Below are 22,013 nucleotides of genomic sequence, written 5' to 3'. Positions count from 1 at the left end.
GACTCGTGCATAGTGAAAGTGTGTGTGTCTGTGTGTGTGTCTGTGTTTTGCACAATGTGCATAGTACATTGATTTTCTTATAGTATTTTATTTGTTTATTTGTCTAGCTAAGGTACCTTTTCCATTGACATTAAGATTCAAAGGAATGTTACAACGTGGAGTTCAGTTAACCACTTTAAATGATTCATGGTAAGTGTGTGCATGTGTGTTGTGTGTTGACTGGTTAATCCTTAAAATGCACATTATTATGATGTAGTGAAACCTCAGTTTGGCTTTACACATGACTTCAAAGCACCGTAATATAACTTTCAAATTGTTATCACTATTTCAATCATATTATGATGTATCAAGGAATAAAATGATGCCTAGGAGGAGTTTACCCCTTAACAACAGGTTGTTAGGTACACATCACTTGAGATGACTCCTTTCTAGATGTCATATTCACTGGATCACAGCACTACTAGTCCAGGAAATGTGTAGTTGTTTCACATAGATTGTATTGCGTACTCATATATTTTTCATAGACAATAAGCATAAAAATGTTACCTTTTCATACAGTAAGCGTTCATACAAGTTTCATTGATAATCCATCCATTAAACCTTTCATTTAACATTTCATAGAAATAGCTCAAAACCTCATGGACAAAAATTCTATTAGTGAAGGCCATGTTAGTTGAGAAATCAGTTAGCTACTGGTGTCATCCACACATGATCTAAATAGCGTTCTTTTCCATGTCAAACTGTATCTAGCCAGTGTCTTTTGTTGTAATGATTGGTGGTTGGTAATTTTTTTCCCGCTTGTTCCTATACATTGTAACCTACTAAAGCTAGGTATAATATGGTCCATTTTCTGTCAGTAGCCAACGCCTTATGTTAAAATAAATGTTTTTGTAATGAAACACTTCCAGCAAGACATGTGTGTGTGTGTGTACAAGCTGTGATCTCTGTTTACCAAATATGGAAGTATGCCTTGAATCCTTTATTGGCAGAATGAAATACCAAATATGGTTAGCACACAGAAGCCTAGCCTTGTGACGACTCCTATAGATCTTAGAAGGGTGTGAACTCCTCTACATTAAGTAGTCTTGTGGTATGTAATCACTTGATAGTTAGCTATGAATTAATAAGGCTGCCTGTGGTATGACCTCAGTTAATGATGTGATGAAGTACGCTTTGCTTACATGACAGACATGGTCATTGCATCATATTGCACGCTTTCGTAAAACTGGTCTCAGTTATTACTATGGTTTAATGCAGTAAACTGGCCAGCGCAAGTCAGCTCAACACTCTATTTCAGTAGTATGTCAGATAGAACAGTCAATGCAGGAGACCACACAGTTCTTTAAAAGTATTGACCAAGGGTATCAACCAAGGGACAAAGAGTAAGCTATTAACTGTCTCTAGAACAATTTCATTCATAACAGTTACACCATGTATCCACTATCCAGATTAGCATGATTTAATTGTATTTGTCTAAATATGTATGTGCCCATAAAAGGAATGTTGCAGATTCCATAGACAGGTTTGCTTGTAAACGCAGCATATGTTTGAGATCTACATTACTTGACATGTTCATTGTAATGAGGTGGTCTTATTAATGAGGTCATGGAGTACCGTATAGTAAAAAAGTTTGGCGGTAAAAAAATGTGGCGAAACCCCTCTGTTAAAAAATTGGCAGAAAAAATTTGGCGATTGAAGTAATATTCACTAAAGTTTTTACTGTACAGTACGTAAGGATAATCACAAGTAGTGAAGTATATACAGTGTAGGTAGCTAGTGTTGTTGTTGTAGTACTTTATAATTTTTATGGTTTTTGTATTTTGTGTTGCTATAGCTACTGATCTAACGATGTGCTAGCAAAGGCATGTATCGCTATCTACTGGTTGGTTCTGTGGGTGCAGGTTGTAACTTAGGTGACACTCATTCATTGGCTGCTTTGATAGCTCCTGGCGGCATTTTGCTGCTTAATGGTCCATGCGGAGTGGGCAAAAAAATGTCTTCCTTCTTCTCTTTGGCGGGTAACTACTGGCTTACAGTACTGAAGGATCGACTTCATCTCAAGTTCAATCTCAAGTCAACCTGGTCACTCAATGTGCTCATGTGATCATCTCAAATAATAAGCAAAAAAAATTTTGGCGAATTGAATGCTATTTGCCAAAGTTTTTTACTATACGGTATACATGTACCTTAACCCTGTTGCAATTTGTTTCTGTTAATGAAGTCACTTGGTGTAATTATATAATCATTTTAATGATGTGGTCTTAGTTAACGACCTGATCACACTGGTAAGGGTTCATCTCACCAAATATGTCTACCTGACCTCAGTGACTACTTTCAGTATTGTAATAATCCTTCACTTCCTTCCTGTTTAGTCAGCACTAATATGTTGCCCACTGCATTATCTGTAATGTGTGGTAAAATGTCATCTGAAAGCTAACAGGATGGAAGTTAATGTAAATGTGACCTCCTTAGATGCATGCAGAAAGCTTGGAAGATTATTTTAAATAATGATCATGTCATACCCTTTTAGCTAGTCATATTTTTAACAAGGCTGCATTGGTAGTATGTATCCCAATGAGCACAATACTTGTTGAAATGTAATTGAGTCATATGCAGAAGTTACCACATTCTCACAAATGCTGTACAATTGTTATATAGAAATACACAGATGTAATCTCATTGATAGAACTACTTTCTTGGAGCCCAAAGGATATGGTCACTAATGAAGGGTCATGACATATACCTTTGACATTATCATCTGTATTCCCACTGTTCTAACACCTTGCTCACACTACCTTGTAACCTGGATACAGTATGGTACTGCATGAATAAAGGTCAATGTAAACCAATTGAGCCTTCTACAACATGGCAACAACATAATTATCTAGATGTGCTATGCTCCCAGATGTTTTGTTGTAGTAGCATTTGCAAGATGTACTCACTGACTATAAAGTGGTCACAACATTGTACATCTTATTGTTCACATCATCATTACAAATTCAGTACAGTTTTAGTAAGTAAATGAACAAAAAAGTCTTAAACATTTTTCTAGCTCATTATTGGTCAGTGCACATTACGCAATCCCCAGCGCACTTTCTGGTAGTAGCATGAACAGGGGCTGACTCGAGCTCAATAAACCAAATTTGCCCAAGTTGAAAATAACCCGAGACATTGTGAATGGGATCTACATATAAGATAGGTATTTGCTTTGTCACTGGGTATAGGATGTCATGTGAGGGGCAACTTCTTTCTTTTTTTAATGGTGGGGTACATTTTTAAATGAGTTGAAAATTTTTTGCTGCCCCAACTGTCTAACACTATATAACTTCAAGACTACGCATTCTACATACAAAGTTAAAGCTTTGGCAAACCACTCCTTGGTTACTATACAGAGAAACAATAAATTGGAATTTGAGGAATACACAAAAATGACAGATTTACTTTGCTTAGCTGGTCACAAATGTCAGATACCTGACTAGTGTTTCAAGATACTGCATAGTTACTTTAACTGATAGTGAAATTCTGTGTAATCTCATTTTATGGTCTCACAATATAGACTTACCATGAATTTTCCAGACCTTCAATTATGTCTGGTCAACCCAAGGTCTCCCTGCCAGATGCACACTCTTTGTTGTGCTTTAGTCAGGTAGTGTGTTAACTGTGATGCCATTATATGTGATGAACCCACTATGCTTATACTGATTAAAATTTTATATCAAGGTGTTGTCTAGTTAAATACAAATTCTGTGTTTTGTTTGCTCTTTCATGGTTATTTGTTGTTATACCTGTGACTTCCTGTGTTTTATATTAATGCTACTAGTATGACTATATTTGGTCCTTATCCATATTAGGGTTAGTTCAATGAGTTGGTACTTCCTAAATGTGTTTGGGTTGAGAAGTGTGTACTCCCTGATTTTGGGGCAAGACAATGGTAAGTGTATAGATGTTGAAACTTGCGTTATACTTCACCACACTGTGTATGCACACACACGCACACACAGAGCCTAGCAAGCCTACAGCATGTTGCTGAATCTTGTGCAGGTAAATCCTCCTGGGGCAGGACTAGTAGCCCACAGAATTGTCCAGGTCTCAGAGAGGCCACAGAACTCAAGTTCCACAACAACCCCAACACCACTAAATTAGACAAGGACAGTTGGTGATTTGCTTCCCTGGTAAACACCAGATACCCATTGATGTTATAACTGGGTGGGCTGCTTCCCCAGTTGACACCAGGCCACCACATGAACTTTTGATTACCAGGCCGATGCTCTAGCCATTTGGCTATACGCGCGCGTGTGCGCGCGCGCACGCACACACACACATGCACGCACACACACACACACACATGCACGCACACACACACACACACACATATGTGACCAGATTTTACAGAACCGATCCAAATCGCACAACAGGCAAAATCAAACTAACACCACCAGTGGATAGCTACACTATCGTACTACAAGTTTTGACCCTCAGCACTACTCAAACTACACGAGGCTGGTTTTTACACACGTCTTTTCTGGGTGGTGTGGAGTGCTCAAATGGCGGTTTCAGGCCTTGTGAAGGACCTGGCTTGGCAAGAGTCAGTGGTTTACTGGTGGACAGCCTGATAATGTTGGCCAGACGTGTTCTCTGTTGATTTTGCTACATATCAGCCACTAAGGAGCCAGCACAGCCCTGTAATCTCGTGTCTGGACTCCAATCGTGGTCTGCCTCCATTTTGAGGTCTAACTTTTGCCCTCCCCGCCACCCCCCAGCCTCCACCCCTTTGTGAGCACTCGTGATACTACTTCGCTCGTCCAACTGCTCAGATTTTCTATCTTATTTGGCGGGAAACTGTACAAGCAGCTACAAGTACTGGAAGAGGCTTGAAAGGTAACAGATTGGTGCATCTTTTGTGTAAATTTCATACGCGTGCTTGCTGTCCTTGGAGAGTTATGCTGGCTTCAATTCTTTAAAACCGTTTATCTCGGAACTTCTAATGTGCGATTTGGATCGTTTTTCCAAAATCCAGTCACATATACATACACCCTTGTGCTAACAACTGTTTTCAGACTACATGTTTCTTTACAAAACCATGCTAGATACTTACATTCATGCTCTATATACTAATAATGGTATACAATGATGATGTAGTGTGTTTGTGTTGTACACAGCCACTGACCACACCCACAAAATGGCAGAACAAATGTCTAATTCTGTGTTGAGTGGTAAACAAGATGCTAACAGAATATTTAAGGTACCTACACATGTATGTACAGTAATAATGCATAAGCATTTAGTGGAGGGAAAGTTTATATGTATGCATGTGTATGCTCTATGGTCTATGAAACTGTTTATGTGAGTGAACACCTACAGTATAGTGTAGACTCTCATTGTTTACAATGCCTTAACATATGTCCATGTTTGGTAGAAGTCAGCTAATGAGATATGTTTGGGTAAAATTTCCAAATGGCTGAGATCATAAAGTGATTGCATGTCAGAAAGATCAGTCTCACATATCAATGGTGTTTAGCCTACATGTAGTTCTCTAAATACACAGCTAGTTGGTTCTAAAAGGTTTAAAAGCATGCATGGCACATACAGTCTTACACATGCACACTATACAGGGTGCCACATGTTTACCACCTCATTCTTTCTGCGTAAACAATGTGTGGGCTTCCAGATTGTGACAGGGTGGGTGGGACCATTGATATGCTCGACTTCATTTTCTTCATATAATCCCGAATAGCATGCAACCACTTCGTAATCTGAGCAATTTAGAAATTGTATTTCAGAAGGCTCAGTCTCACATGTCAATGGTATTGTTTGTAGCTTCATATAAGGCACCATTACTCCCAATTACAGTAGTAAAGTATTACCTCGATTATCTGAACAAGCAATGACTGTTCTATTAGAGTATTTTGCAACCAGTGTATGTTCTATTAGAGTAATTGAACACAATTCTGTACATAAATGAATGGACTTCATTTATCCAAACTAATTCACCTATCTGAACACTTGTAATTGAACTGGCACACAGGAATGGAGATCTCACTGTAAATGGCTCTAAGCCTTGTATATGCTGAAGAATTACCTGAACATCCCAGGTAGCTGTGTAGCAGGGCTGGTATAAAATTCCCCTTTAACAATCTTGCCACCATAGGATGCTTTCCAATCTCCAAGCGATATAATTAACTGACGAAAATGCTGACAGAAGGCTGTTAAGGGACCTACGTAGATTGATAGCCTGTGCAAGGTTTGCTATTACCAAAATGGGATTGGCCCGTTTATCATACCAGCTTGCCGGCATCTGAACTGATAACTGGCCCCTTGTACCAAGAGCCTTTGGATGCTTTGGACACGCTGGGAATGTGAAGTATGCCTCCTTGCCACCACATCCTGGAGGCTGTGTATTTCCCTCCATTTTGAATTGCAGGGTGAGAACCCAGCTGCCGAGCCATTTTAAGTTTACAACTGGACTCATCCCATTTTTCATTTGGAATCAGAAACAAGGAGGTGTAGAACATTTTCATTGGCTATTTTTATAATAGACGTAATGTATGCCAGTACTGAAATAAGACCTGTTGTGTGATGAGGTGTAGTTTGTACTCACACGTCTGGTCACATTTCTTTTTGAAGATATCACCCACCTCTAACAGTGACTGTACTAAAAGGGACCATGAGGTATTTGTATATCTTTAAGTAGTGCACTTCTAAATATGCTCAGGGCCTTGCTCCATCAGTCTCACTCTATAACAAAATTGAAGGGGCCAGCAGCAAAGGGAGACAAGTGCCATTTGAAAATTTAGGTGACGACATGGTGGGGATTGGGCATTAAACAATTTTTGGACATAACTGAATTATTGTAATATTTGCTAAAAAATGATTTGAGACTATGAACTTTTAAATTCTGTTGTTCACTTAGTGACAACATTATGGTTCAAACAAACCATTCCAATTTTTAGAAAATGGAAAATCTAAACGGCACATGTCCCCTTTTCCACTGACCCCTTTTGTAGCTAGGCCCTGAAATGTCACACACTTCACTGTGGCAAGAATAAATGGTGAAAGCCTCACACAGACTTACCTTAGCAAATAACTATAACCCTTTCAAGTGCCTGTCTGTTTATAACTGTAGGTCCTTCAGACCCCAGTCAAACAGTCATTTATACACTAAAAGTATACATCACTCACCCCGTTCTCTTTAGAACATATTTTGGACAATTCGCAAGTGGTGCTCTGGCGGAGACTACTTTCTTCACTTGGTTCGCTTTCTTTCCCGACGCCTTTGATTCGTTATCCTCCTTTTTGTGACTGAAATACCCTCCCATTACGACCAGTACATTCTAAATCACAGCCGGGAATGTTTATATAAAATTAGAACCCACTATCGATTATTTCTCAGATTTTTAGTTATGGCGGAACTCGTGCTTGATCCGGATATTCGTCTCTGGGTATTCCTGCCTATCGTGTTTATCACACTATTGTTCGGCATCATCAGACACTATGTGTCCATGTTACTACACGTGGACCCTAAACCTGGAGTAGAAGAAATAAAGGACGGGTGAGCAGGACACGTGTGCATTCTAATTAAAGCCTTCCATCATGTTGCATTGACGATATTGCATACTTTGAAGTGTGATTTTATTATATGTGACTTGTCTAGTTTTTGCGAGCCGTCAAGTAATTTTGGTGTCTATTGTTACAGGCAGGCATTATTAAGAACAAAACACTTGAGAGAAAATGGTGGCTATATACCCAAACAGGTATGTATACTATTGTGTAATAAGTCTTGCAATGTTTGCATGTCTTTGTGTTAGTATTGTAAAACTGAGGGGGGAGATTGTCAGTTAGGTCCTAGTATTTTGTTCTCACCAGTGGGGTACGGATGATAAGAGTCCCCCTGCATGGTACTAACTAGTCTTTCCCGTAGGCCTAATTAATGCTTAGTTACCTTGAATTCATAAATTATGCACTATGTCTTCTTAGACTTGCCCTTGCAGTCAATCTTGCCTCCTTGTTTTTGTTAGGAGGATTGGCTGCTGAATTGTCAGCTGAGCTGTGTTTATGGCTAAATGGTTCCATAACTTAGTGTAGCAATATGGTATAAATGTAGTCTAGTGGTTCTGCCATGTCAACGTATAGCTAGTCATTAATTAAAATCAAACAGACATGGAAAAAATATTTGGTGAAATGGACAGTATGACTATTTGATATATTTAAATTTGACGGTTTCTTTTGCCTGCAGGGCCCAACACCAAACATAGTTAAGTCAGGGATACATCAGTAGGTGGTACGAGAACTGGAGAATGCCTTCCAGGTGCCTCTGGCCCATAGATCTGAAAAGAATGTCTGGCTGTAGCTGTGGGAGTAGGCTCAGTATATTTTCATCAGAATAAGCTGTGTAGGTTCCTTGAATTTCTCCATTATTTTGATCTCTTTAGTTATCCAGTTTATTTGGCGGATTTAAATTTGACTATTTCAGTGAAAATTTTCCAACTGCCAAATTTATTCTGTCAAATTTTTTGTTTATATGGTACACCACATTTCAGTAACTCAGCCTATGAAACTTTTACATTGAACTTATGTAAAGGAATGGTCATGGATGACTGGCTAAACTAAGAAAGGTAAGCTAGTGCTCATGCAGGGTAGCTATATAGAGATTTCTGGAGTAGCAAGATTTTGTTCTATTTAAAGCTTACCTTGATTAAATACTCCATTACTCATTCATCACAACCAAAATAAATTCAGAGGTTTGCTGTTATCTTAGTTCCTTTCACTTTGTATATCACGATTCTAATAAATTTGGGCAGTTACTAGTGTGTGTGTGTAACAGTATAGTACAGCAGAAGGAGCTTGTAGCGATTGTGTAGTGAAGTGTAGTAGAAAGTATTTTAATAGCTTAGTTAAGCTGTTTTATTGTGGATGAAGTTTCGTGCACGATCGCTGTTGCAGTCTGAGCCATCGTAGCTAGCTAATTATGTTCTTGGCAGAGTGGCTACAAGGTGAAGAGTGTATGTTGTAGCTAGCTATTACGTGAATTGCACGTTATAGCTATTGTGTGAATTGGCTTACTTGAAGAAGAAGTTGACCTGGTCTGGTCTGGTCCGGTCCGGGCTTTCTAAACCCCGGGACCAAGTGTTATTAGAATCTAATAAGTGCTGTAGTGTTAATAGATTCTCTGAAGTGTGATTGGCAATGCAATTTAAATTTTGAGCACTTAATGTCCATGTTAGCTGTCCTATTGTCATGTGACTTGTTATGATGATTTTATTAGCTGAGTACATCATGTGATGTGTTAACTTACAATTGAGCTTTTTAAATCTGAGCAAGTCATACAACAAGGTGATGTGTTTATGCCTCGACCCCCTCAATAGACACTTTGGTATCTCCTATCCCTTAGTATTGTCACGAGATGGTGATGACCGATGATTTACTAGGTGAATTTGTCACCATTAACAGTTCCTGTGTGATACTCAATAATAAATATAAAATGAAAGTTCAGTCACTGATATGGGACCAAAATTTGTGACGTTAATAAATAGATGGCCTTGTACTAATAAAGTTGTTTAGTCCATTTCAGGAGTCCTGATACAGTTCTAGAGGTGACCAATGATAAGGAGGTAGTTTTTATTAATGTAATGGCTGCTATTAAGAGTAAATAATGGAGAAGAGAGTGTCGAACTGCCGTATAAGCCATAAAAAATGAGCGCGCTTATTCCTACTGCTTCGATCCAAATGTGTTAACAAAAGCTGCATAGTGTCAAGTGCAAGGCGCCTCGGAAATTGGACTCGTTGTCGCGTGAGCTATTCACATGGCGTCTAGACTGAAGCCTGAGCAGCCAAGTAAACGACCTCGCGGAAGACCAAAGAGGTCGCTGGACAAAGAACCAGCAGCCAAATCGACAAAGAAGTAAGCGAAGGCTCACGAACAAGAATTAGTTGTCCGGGAAGAAACTGCCTCGGAAAGTACGAAGACCGCAACGACAGCAAAGAAACGAACACGGAAAATACTCAATAAGAAAGAAAGGGAAAGTTTAATTAAACGCTTCCGTGAAGTAGATCCAATGGTGTTAGCAGCTGTAGCCAATAATAAACTATGTGAGCAGTCGTATTTTTCAGAGAAGTTGACGAACTTAGTGGACAGCTTGTTTGCTGATGAACACAAACTGCTTGAGGATATCGTTGCAAATCACCAGGCACGTTTTGGCAAGCTGTATTTCAAGTGCAAACAGGAGGTAGATCCGTATTTGCAATTCCAGTTGCAATGGCAACAATACTGCAGCTCATTCTTGCTAAGCAGAAGCTATCCATTGAGTGCCATTAACCTGGAGATGTCTGCTGAACTGTCAGTTGCTGCTATCAGGATGCAGTGGCTTGATTTTTGTGACCGCAGTGGGATCCCAGTTCCAGAGAGCAATCCGGTGATGATCACAATTTCTTCAACTGTTTATGATCAGTTACTACAATGTGCTGAAAGATTTCAAAGAAGTTTAAGTGGAGAAAGTGCAAGTACATCTCAACCCTCACCAGTTGTCATGGATAGTGAAGATGTACATCTGCGATTTGGAGGTGCAGCAATTTGTGAAATGTTACATCTGCGATACAAGCAAATAAAGGGGTGTAAGGACACATAGAGAGATAAACTGTCACAGGAGATTACAATTTTACAAGCAATGATTATGAAAGACAAGTCCAATCTACCTCATTATCTCCAGTACCGAGACAGAGGCTTCATGTATTTCCCTGATTTTAGTTTTTTACCATTCTTACGAACTATACATGAAACTGTTTGTACTGGCTGAAAAGACTCTCAACTGATGATCCAGACAAACGCAGGGAGGATATAAAATAAGTGGGATATGTTTCCAAAAACCACGTACACAATGCCCTGAAGCCATACACATCTATTCGTAAGAGGTCCCAAGCTATTAAATACATAGGGTAAGTATTGTCATACAGGTATAAACAGCTTACTTTGCCATGACAAGAAAGACTTCTGCGTGCTTGCTGTGTGGGGAAAGGTGGGATCTGTTAGAGAAACACAAACAATAACAAGTCACACTGCAAATATATTAGATTTCTTGAAATGAAAAAAGTATGTAACATAACTTAATCTCACCTTTGTCTAAAATTGAGTCAATCCACTTAGTGAAGTACTGGAAGCCTTTATTGATGTTCTTCATTATGTCACCGTCCAAACTCCGTACACGATTGTGGCTTAAAAAGCCTTGTTCAAAAAGTAGATTACATGCTTCCAGGTAAGCTAGCACTTCAGATGTTGTGTCCTTGTCAGGTGGAGGAGGGTCTTGATTGATATACCATACCAACTCAGATAGCACTTGTTCTTGCTATAAATTTAAAAATTAAATATTTCTGAAACTGTTGTTAAGTATATGTATATTTATGTCCATACATTATAAAAGATGATAGGGTAGCTGTGAACATAGCACACAGAATAATCCCCACATAGACCAGAAGTGTTATATAACACAATGTATTATAATTGGCTGGTGGTAAGTGATGTATGCAAGTGGAAGGCGTACTGGCATCAGCTAAAACAACCCAGTTTATTATACATGACAACTCTGTACCAAAATTCTCACTTGCATGATCTTTGCTGGGTGAACATTCAGCTTAGTCCATGCATCACGTAGGCAGTGAGCTTCTCTAAGGCGAGGTACCATCCTAGTTTGACCTTGACTGACCCTCTTCAGTTCTCGCTCATACAAACTATTGATAGTCTCCCATCCAAACGTAGACTTGTCAGCATGCTGAAACAGTTTGGAACCATCTGGCTTAGAAGAGAAGAGGGCGTTGATCATGTTCTTAAGCTAGAGAATATTGGAATAAATCAATTGTAACACTCAGACTACATTACCTGGTGTGATGGACAGATGAGCCAAAATATCTTGTGTGGAGGGTTAAATGGGTTCAACATCCAGGGATCCACTTTGTACTTGTCACTTGGGTGGTCCTTGATTAGTGAATATGCACCATGGCAACCATGGCTGGCTTTAATGGTGGCTATGTTTGATGACCCACCATCACACACAAGTACGCTGGTCTTGAGGTTGTGCAACTGGAACAGTTTAACAGTTTCAAGGACACAAGCTAGAACAAACTTTCCCTCCACGGACGAGGAACAAGTAAAATAAGGGCCCACGATGTCGAACTCACTAGTTAAATCCCTCCACAAGAATTGTAATATATACGAGGTTTGCTTGGATGGATCAGAATTGTGCAACAAAGAATATACATCATTCAATGATGCAAGGTTCTTGGACGTCATCGACAACCCCATCAGCTGATGACTACGGGAGTTCCAAACAAGTTGACAGGCAACTTTAACCTCATCAAAGATTAAAGCACCATCCCCCTTTGGCTCTTGTTTTCCTAGCTTCCTAGACTCTTCATTGAATGCCAAGTAGCGAGAAACTTGATCAGATATGCACCTTGCACTGGCTCCAGGCTCATGAATAAATGCCCCTGTATACGACTGCAAAGTGGCTTTAGAAGGCAACTTCAGTATGTCAAAGTCCTTTAAAGCTTCATAAGCAGCAGGACTGCGAGTATAGATCGCCAAAGCTGTAAACAACATTGAGTAAACATAAAAACAGGACATATAGCATACCCATCCTAATTGTGATTGAATTCCAGCGATTCCCTCTTCCTCCAAAACCTATAATAATATGGTAAAGTGATATAGTCACCATGAATGACATACTGTTTTTGGCTTGATCATCAAAAAATTTGCTTCTTCTCTGTTCGACATCTGTGACCCAAATTTCCTTCATAATGGAACCGACACCATGCTTCTCGCCCTCGACATAAAGTTTTTCTAAATCATCATCTCCTATGGCCTGTACAATACTACACATTTCTTCATTTTGATTGACATCTAAGGTGATTTCACTACTCTCATAATTTGCCAGTTTCCTCATGGTGCTTGTTCGTTCATACTGAGCCAATTTCTTCCGTTTGGCTTGACTTGCTGGACTCATGTAGGATAACCTGGCCCTTGATGATGGCTTTTGCCGCTTCAATTTTCTTGTTGGTGTTTCCTCTTCTTTCCTCTTCTTCTGTCGTTTCAGATGGTTCACTAAGCGCTTACATGGATAGCACAATACATCACTGGACTCCTTTTCTACCCTCCTTGCATTTTGAGCTAATTCAAAATAGAGATCACATGTCTGTGAATCAACCCGGTGAAAAGGAAATTCTGACACTCTTGCGCTCTTAATATGGAAACCAATTGGATTCAAATATTCAGTTACGTAGTGCTCCATTTCAATACCTGGACAAAACTTGTGCTTTGTGTTGTTTCCAATCATCGTACATACAGCATCTAAATCATCAAAACTTTCAAATATCTCCTTTTTCCACTCTCTCATCAAAATTGATATGGTATAAACCTTGTACAGTACTGATACCTGAATGTGTGGAACCAAGCCATAAGGAGGGTGATGGTGAAAAGTAGCTTGTGTTATTAGCATAACAGGAATAGCCTTCTTACTGGCGCCGTCTGTTATACCACTAGCCATTGAAAACAACAGTTCTGGATGACGCACACTCAGACCATCACGTAGCTCCTTCAGAAATTCCTCTTGAGTTTCAACTTCAACAGACACAACTCCAATAGAAGGTTCGACGGACTGCTCTCCCAGGTTCTCCCTTCCACAATTGTTTGCTGTCCACAAAACCTGTTCCTCCGCATCTTCCGACAGTGATAAATCTGAGTCGAGGTCTTGTTCGCTCTCATCGCTCTGGTCGATTCCATCTTGACGCAATGGAGCATGGTAAGTTCGTCGACTTGGAGTCTCCATCACTCTCTTCGCTCATCTGCCACGCACTCTTATGCGGCCAGTCCAGACGTGTTAAACACTGGCACATTTTCACCTACTTAATTTACGAAAATGTACTAACGAAACCGGAAAACAAACCCATCGAAGCCGTAGGAATAAGCGCGCTCATTTTTGATGGCTTATACGGCAGTTCGACACTCTCTTCTCCATTATTTACTCTTGCTGCTATTAATCAACTACTCTATATGTGTCAGCTATCCAGCCACAATAGTGAAGTATCTGAAGCTTATATTAGCATGTCATTGTGTGGGAAAGTGTGTTCCTATTTGGGATAGTTAAACCTACTTGAAATAGAAAATCATTACTACACAAACATCAAAGGGATATTACTGCATATTATAATCCACCATCAACACTCAGTAATATAAGCTCAGGATGTTTGTGTGGTGTGTGGTTGTTGAGTTCACTTTAGGAAGGTGAAAGGGTTCAAATTAACAGCTTCACTTGGAGTTTCGGGTTTGAAGGTTGCCTTGATCTTGAGTGACATGGTTTTCTTTGATATGCCTTGATATTATGGTTGCCATGGAGAATGGTTGCCATGATGAATAATTACAGTTCTGTTTGTTGTGAGGTGGAGCCCTAGATGGTATACAAAATGAAAAAGATTGTTTTTAGTCTTACAAATTTTATAAGCTTCCTACAGTAGGAAGCTCCCCTACAATACATTTTACAGTGTATCGTCAACTTATAAAGTTTCTACATTCAAAATGTGTGCGTAGTGTCATGTCAGCTTGTGTAGCTACAGGATATGTGCCTATCATTGTTTATTTACCTGCAAGTGTACTGTTACTTGTTCCACACATTAGTAGTTGAGACACAAATCTTTCATACTTCATGGTCACCTACACTAATGGTAGATAACACTACCACAAGCTTCCTCTGTGTGTAGTAGAAGCCAGTTTCATTGTGTACTCACATTGCTAGCTAATATGATTGGCTACACAAATGAGTATTCTTATGCAAACACACGCACACGCACACACACACACACACACACACACACACACACACACACACACACACACACACACACACACACACACACACTCACAAACATGAATGCACACATGTACAGAATAAAAACAAAGCCTTCGGCTACCATATTGATGGTCATATAACTGATTCACCTACAGGGACTACAGGTAGGAGTTAGTGCTGGCAAATTTGCTTGGGGGTAGGTCTGGGAGGGTATACCATGTTTCACGAGTCACAAGTGTATACACACATGTGCTTGCATAATATACTTAACAGTAGAAACATTTTTCACTGAACATTTTACAGAACTGCCTAGCTCAAGAGCCATATCTTTAATAAGACCACCTCGTTATAGTGACCATCTTAAGTAAGTCCCAAACACAGTTCAGGTGTACTCAAGCACAGTCATGAATGAACATGACATTTCTTACAGGTTTCATTATGCTGAATTACGGTGTGGTACTCAACACTACTTTTGTGAGTGCTTGGATTCACAGTTGTCTGTCAGTCTAGTCCATAATTCCATTATGTAGTCATCATAAACATGAGTCATTGATGCCTTGAACCAGTAACTATAAGTAGTTTGTCATACGTTCCGCATCGGATCATCCCCATTCTGACTTCGTTTGTCTGTTATTTTTATCAGCCATCCACCTCTTTTTAGTGGCTATACTCCTAACTAAACAATGCTCAAGTATATTATATCACCTCTTTAAATCGGTCACCTCATTGTAAAGACCATGTGACATGGTTCTATTGTACATCATTCAATAGACATATATGTATATATATAAGATCAATAGTTCCCAGTGTTTTGCTGTAGCTAAACAATGAAACCTTATTGATAGTATGGCCTCAATAATGAAATGGTCTTATTAATGAGGTCATTAAATACCTTAGTCATGTTTGGGACTTACTTTTCATGGTCACAATATATCTACTGTACTAGTAGAGTTTACGACTGTGGCATGTCCATATTGTATATGTTATTTGTAATGGGAAGGTTTATGTATTATAGTTCAGACTTTTTAACGACTCAGATTTCAATGTGGTTGACAGTTGTGGTGCCATATTATATTACATGACTACGTCCTGTGCATCAAACCTGTAGACATGTAACTGGGTCCATTGGCGTCCATCCATTGTAAATTATAGTACTTCTTTTCCTGGAATCTCACAATTGAAATAACACATAATGCTGGTAGGATGAATGTAGTGTGTTATTATAGTTTCCCTCCATAGACCCTAGTATGGCGATGACCATGGTGAAGGGAACACTGACTAATGTGTTACCTATGATTGTACTGGGTGGATGGATTAGCTGGGTCTTCTCTGGCTTCATTATCAGTGAGTTATGTGTGACACGTGCATAGTAAGAGTGTGTGTGTGCATGCGTGCATTCGTGTGTGTGTGTGCATGCATGCGTGTGTGTGTGCATGTACAGTAGTGGACAAAAAAAAGTTCCGTTTGCGTTTTATGTTTTTGGTGAGGCGTTTCCGTTTTGCTAGCGCTGAGAATGCGTGTTTTATTTACAAAGGAAATCAAGTGAATGAAGAGTTGCTAATAAGTAAGTGAACACTAACTAATGCTAACACACTAATGTATGTGTACTGTATGCCTTTCTCTATGTAGAACACTGCTGCTTACTGTTACAAAAGGCAAGGCTCTCGGAAAGCAGCTGACTGCGTCAAACGACGAAGAAGACTTATAACCAACTGTTCTATTGTTTATTAAATCATATTTGTGTATAGCAGCAAGTATTTGAGCAAACTTTGCCTATGAAATACTAGCACCTGCACTATTACACTTCTTCCTAATTAATGCCCACTACCTATTTATCTGAACAGAAGGAAATTTTGTTTACTTAATTAACAGTGTACCATCGATAAAAGTGAGTCAATAAAACTAATTGTTTAACAATTGTACTAACCTTCTGTAGGCAATATCACAGTTCTTTTATGCCGCTTAGTGTTATGTAGGCTTGTTTAAAGCTGACGCGAATGTTAAACTGCCAACTAGCTTCCATCCCAGACTCCTCGGAGCATCGTAGCAACCACTTTGCTGGCCAATGGTGCACAGTAGTATTCATCGTGTCGAATAACTTGGCCATGGCTTGTACAACTGTTGCAAATTTCACAAACACTTCGAAAATGGTAAGACTGATGCTTGCATTTTATTCTGTTCCATAAGTGTTTTCTTAGCTTCTATTGCACGCAACAGAAGCAGAATGGGAAGTTTTTTTTGTCCTCTACTGTGTACGTGCATGCATGTGTGTCTGTCTGTCTGTGTTTTGTCTGCACAATATATTGATTTTCTTATGGTATTTTATTTGCTCATTTAGCTAAGGTACTTTTTCCATTGACATTAAGATTCAAAGGAATGTTACAACGTGGAGTTCAGCTAACCACTTTAAATGCTTCATGGTAAGTGTGTTGTGTGTTGATTGGTTAATCCTTTGATCAATCCTTAAAATATGATATAGCGAAACCTCAAGTGACACATGACTTCAAAGTGCTGTAACTTTCAGATTGTTAGCACTATTTCAATCATATTATGACGTACTAAGGAATAAAATTCTAGATGTTATATCAAGTTGCATTCACTGCAAATCGATTTGTCATTCAATGGCAAATCACGGCACTACTACAAAATTTTTGGACAGGAAATGTGTACACTTATCTCTGCATCAAACATTGCCATTTCATATACTAAGTATTGTTCCATGTAAGTTTTATTAATAATCTGTCCATCAAATTTGCATGGAAACTTTTCATGGACACAAATGTATGAATTTTAAACCTTTCATGGCAGTAACTCGAAATTTCATGGACTGAAATTCTAGTAGTGAAGTTTATGTTATTAAAGAAATTGGTTAGCGACTGGTGTCATCCACTAAACAGTGTTCTTCATCAAGCCAGTGACTTTTGTTTTAATGATTGTTGGTTATTAAATTTAAAAAAAAATTCCATTTGTGCCTACATGTATATGTTGCATAATATGGTCCCCTGATATTTTCTGTCAGTATCCACAACTTATGTTGAAATGTTTTTGAAATAAAAAGCTCTTTGCAGCAAGACGTCCCGTGTGTGTATACAGGCTGTGATCTCTGCTTACCAAATATGGAAGTAAGCATTGAATTCTTGATTGGCAGAGTGAAATACCAAATATGGTTAGCACACAGAAGCCTAGCTCTGTGACAACTCCTACAGATCTTAGGTTAAGAATTCCTCTACAGTCTTGTGATGTATATGTGAATCACTTTATAGTTAGCTGTGAATTGTGCACTTCATTAATAAGGCTGCCTGTAGTGTGGCCTCAATTAATGATGTGATGAAGTACACCTTGGTCGCTGAAATGAAGTGGTCAGGTTATGACTGTCTTATTAATGAGGTTATGGAGTATATCTTAACCATAGATAATAGCAGGAGCTTATGAGCCGCTGAAGGCGGCGAAGGAGCATGAAACTTACGCTGCCTGCCGGGTGCCATCACAATCCAAATTGTTTGCCGATTAGTTTCCTTATAACTAAAATATCGTTATTGGAAGCCGTATACGGAATTGCGCGTGACGAAATATCAAGGGGCAGTAGTATCCCGAGCTCAGACATAGCGGGCCGTGTTCATTGTCGAGGAGGCCTAAGTACATAACTGAACCGTCGCCAAAGCCTGTACGCTTGGAAGAAGATCAGTAATTTCAATGTCTCTTATTGGACCAATCACTCCAGCTGTTAACATTGCAATTAGAGTAGCTGTCACTAATAATATAGTAGTTGTGACTGCTGCAGGTAAGACTGTTCAACTTATTTACTATATGGCACAATTGTACATGCATTTTTAACACAAACCCTTAGTCATGTCTGGTGTGTATGCATATACGACTTAAGTCTCTCATGCATGTCTTTAATTCATCTTTGCTAGCTACTTTTCATTTTGTGGTAGGAAATCAGCGTAACAACTCATGCAGATATTCGCCTTCAAGTTCACCAGATGTTATCACAGTTGAAGCTATCCAGGAGGCAACAGATGCTATATCTAACCTACCAGGACATATGCTATACTGGTTCAACTCATTGTCAAATTCCCCTGGTACAAATTATGGACAATGTGTAGATGTGTTTGCCCCAGGGCAGTGGATACGTAGTGCTTCACACAGGTAAATTACATATAATATATCGTGTGTGAATCATTTTATATTTGTTCATGTGCTATAGGAATGATAGAGGGGTAGCACAGATGAGTGGTACTTCCATGGCTTGTCCTACAGTTGCAGGAGCAGTTGCCCTCTTACTACAAAGGTATCCAAATGATAGTCCACATCAGATAAAACAACGACTACTAGCTGAATCAACTTTGAATGCCATTAATTTGGAAACTTATCACGGTGAAAATCTACCATCAGTTATTGCTGCCACAACACCCAATAGGCTTGTCTATGTTGGAACATATGTGGTAAGAGATGGTTTATAACTAAAGACACTAAAACGATTCATATAGCAGCCACATGATGATTTTCTACAGGCACATCCACACCCAGACCATTTACTACTAAAGCAGAGACTATCATGTCTACTTCTTAAACTCCTTCACCTTCCGTAGATGATACTCCATTGTGTCAAAGTGATCTGCTACCTGAACAACCTTCTGTTGTCATTGACAGTATTGATGAGGGTGGTCTTAAGCAATACATTGAGGACTTTATAACAAGGGACATGGTTCCTTGTCATGTAAACTCATTTACAGATGGCCAGAATGTGAAGTTTTCTGTTGTCTTCTGTAGTTTCAATGATCCCTCACAGTACAGTTCTCTATATGCAGTGTCTAAAAGGAATTTATCAAAGACTTCCAAAGCGATCAGGGATACCCATAGTTTGCAAACACTAGCATGTTACGATAATGTCAGAGGCAAACTCCGATGTGTTGCCGTGCTTGGACCAACACAAAAACTTACTAAATTCAGCATAGCTATGCCGTATGGTAATTACCAAATTCAGTTGCTCAAAAGACGAAAATCAAAGTTAGCTGTGTTCAGTCGGAAAGTGTATGTTAAGCAATCAACAAATGATTTGCTAGTAGATGTGGTGTATCAACGACAGAGTTTCAGTACATCTCTTCAAGACCTCCTAACTCTTAATCAACTAGTTAGGCTGGTAGAAGCTAACAAACAACGTGGCTTCTACCTTGCTGATGGAAATTCTCGACTGCACTATGGAGATGTAGTATATTCAGCTTTGTTCACCACACAGAAATATGGCAAATGTAATTACAAAGTATTATACAATTTAAGTGTGGGTGAACTGTATGATGTGACAATTGATTTATCCAAACATAGTTACCACATCAAAGTAATTATCCCTACAACAGGACAAGCTAGAACATTATATATAGCTGTATTCTGGCATTAAATAATAATTTTTATTATTTTTACCTATACATAATTTTCAGGGGCGTATGGAGGGGGGGTTTCAAGGGGTTCAGGAACCCCCCCCTGTAAAATTTAGACTTCTGGGTTTACAGCAGGACCCTAACACACCATTTATTTAGTGTGCATGGCAGGGCAAAATGAGTGAGTAATAGTGTATGACGCAGCACAACAATTGATATAAAGCTTGCATTCATCTCTCAGGGAAGGATTTACAGAGGTATCATGAGCCCTCTTGAAAACTTGTTTAAAAGATCGATATGCTTTAATAGAGCAGTCATGTATACTCTAATAGAACTAGAACGTGCATGTAAATATCCATATGTTAAGGGACTTCATTAGTGGATTTTTTTAGACATTCTAACATTAAATTCAAAACTGAGCATGACCTTATACTGTTATAGCTTGGTGTGCAGTGTTTAAAGATATATAACTCCAATAATTTATATTATATCACTTGGGCATGCAAAATATGAATCCATGCAATGCATATTTAATGTTTTGATTGTAAGTCATTCCATTTGTATCAGTGGATTCATGGTTCCTATACTGGTGGGATAGCTATCACTTACAGATGTCTATATTATGTGTCTCTGTGTGTAATGTTGTCTGTTTCCACTAGGTAGCTTTATCTAGTATTGGCTTCATTCCAGGGGCACTTACATGTATTATGATAGTACTAAAAATATAGCAATTTGCTAGTTTTGATTCATTAAAATGTTGAAAGTCTCTCAGCGGCTGCTGGAACCCCCTTTCAAAAAATCCTGGCTATGCCCCTGATTTTCTATGGTATGTTTTACAAGTTTGGACATATAACATTTTATGTTATAGTGTAGATATTTCATTATAGACAAAACTGTTGCAACTGTATTTGTATAGTGTTAGTCCTGTTGATTATTGTATTATAATTGTTATATACACTACAATGTGTATCTGTAGCCATACTATAATACATACAACACTGCCACACTTGTAATTTACTTTTTCACAGCTTGACTGTTTTGAATTGTATTGCGTGTGTATACAGCAATTAATAATACAACAATGGTGAATGAAGTGTAATATGTACATACCAAGTGCCAACTGTATGTATTGCATGAGTATCATTATACTGTGTGTTATAAAATGCAATACATTTACTTATGGACAGTATAGTTATTATTACAGGATGTAAATGAGATTATGTCACAAAATAAGTGTTATAGACACCCACTATGGACTTCAGTTAATCATTGATTGATTGATTTCAGGACCAGCAAAAAACAGGGCATGCATAGGCACATAAATTGCCTACTTTTTGAAGATCTTCATGAATCACCACTTTTAAAGCTAATATGCACTATGACCGTGTAATTTTCAGAAATTTTAATTGCATGGACAAGAAGTTATCATTGTAGGTGACTTTTCATATAATGGAGTTTGGTTTGTCACATGTCAGGTCAGTTACAAACTGTACTACTGTAAAACAACCACAGTGGTGGATACAGTGAGGTTGCAATGGTTTCAGTTGAAACCCCCTCTGAAAATAGCGTGTGCCCCAAATTTATTCTGGATGATAAAATCGTCACAAGTTATACATAGTGTGTTATAGAAGGACTCTCTAATGACGAAAACCTTCATACTTTTGCATTTGAAATCACAATTACGGCGTTCTATATACAGCAGGTTTTGCATGAACTTTTTTTTTTGGTCTTCGACCTACAGCTAGGGTGTTGAGTGGAATCTGAAACCCCCTCTGAAAATTTCTATATCTGCCACTGAACCACACAT

The 22,013-nt window shown here is 38.8% G+C and overlaps 2 protein-coding genes and 1 non-coding gene across 6 annotated transcripts in view; 2 read left to right on the top strand and 1 right to left on the bottom strand.

Annotated features, from left to right (window-relative positions):
• Nucleotides 1-21,291, top strand: part of LOC136252127 (uncharacterized) — a 31,567-nt gene extending 10,276 nt beyond the window's left edge. For 2 of the 4 annotated variants that reach the window (XM_066044508.1, XM_066044509.1), the window contains exons 5-13: nt 108-189; nt 3,557-3,646; nt 3,852-3,931; nt 5,160-5,242; nt 7,694-7,751; nt 16,068-16,172; nt 17,167-17,248; nt 18,764-18,977; nt 19,036-21,291. In XM_066044508.1, coding sequence (XP_065900580.1) covers nt 3,564-3,646; nt 3,852-3,931; nt 5,160-5,242; nt 7,694-7,751; nt 16,068-16,172; nt 17,167-17,248; nt 18,764-18,776 — 504 coding nt within the window. In that variant the 5' untranslated portion in view covers nt 108-189; nt 3,557-3,563 and the 3' untranslated portion in view covers nt 18,777-18,977; nt 19,036-21,291. The remainder of the gene's footprint in view (nt 1-107; nt 190-3,556; nt 3,647-3,851; nt 3,932-5,159; nt 5,243-7,693; nt 7,752-16,067; nt 16,173-17,166; nt 17,249-18,763; nt 18,978-19,035) is intronic. The other 2 variants (XM_066044511.1, XM_066044510.1) reach the window with 1 other exon arrangement.
• LOC136254895 (small nucleolar RNA SNORD36) lies at nt 9,242-9,318 on the top strand. Its single transcript, XR_010700829.1, has one exon. It is a non-coding gene; the product is annotated as a small nucleolar RNA SNORD36 (small nucleolar RNA).
• LOC136252734 (uncharacterized) lies at nt 10,762-13,811 on the bottom strand. Its single transcript, XM_066045302.1, has 7 exons — nt 12,713-13,811; nt 12,620-12,667; nt 11,867-12,573; nt 11,592-11,819; nt 11,108-11,336; nt 10,963-11,016; nt 10,762-10,913 (listed from the first exon to the last, which is right to left on the bottom strand). The coding sequence occupies exons 1-7, from the start codon at nt 13,809-13,811 to the stop codon at nt 10,762-10,764; spliced, it is 2,517 nt and encodes an 838-aa protein (XP_065901374.1).
• Nucleotides 21,292-22,013: the final 722 nt, after the last annotated feature.

This window comes from Dysidea avara, chromosome 4, assembly GCF_963678975.1.
Source record: "Dysidea avara chromosome 4, odDysAvar1.4, whole genome shotgun sequence".
Taxonomy (NCBI): Eukaryota; Metazoa; Porifera; class Demospongiae; order Dictyoceratida; family Dysideidae; genus Dysidea; species Dysidea avara.
Note: the sequence above shows the minus strand (reverse complement) of the source record. Positions and strands in the feature narration are given on the sequence as shown.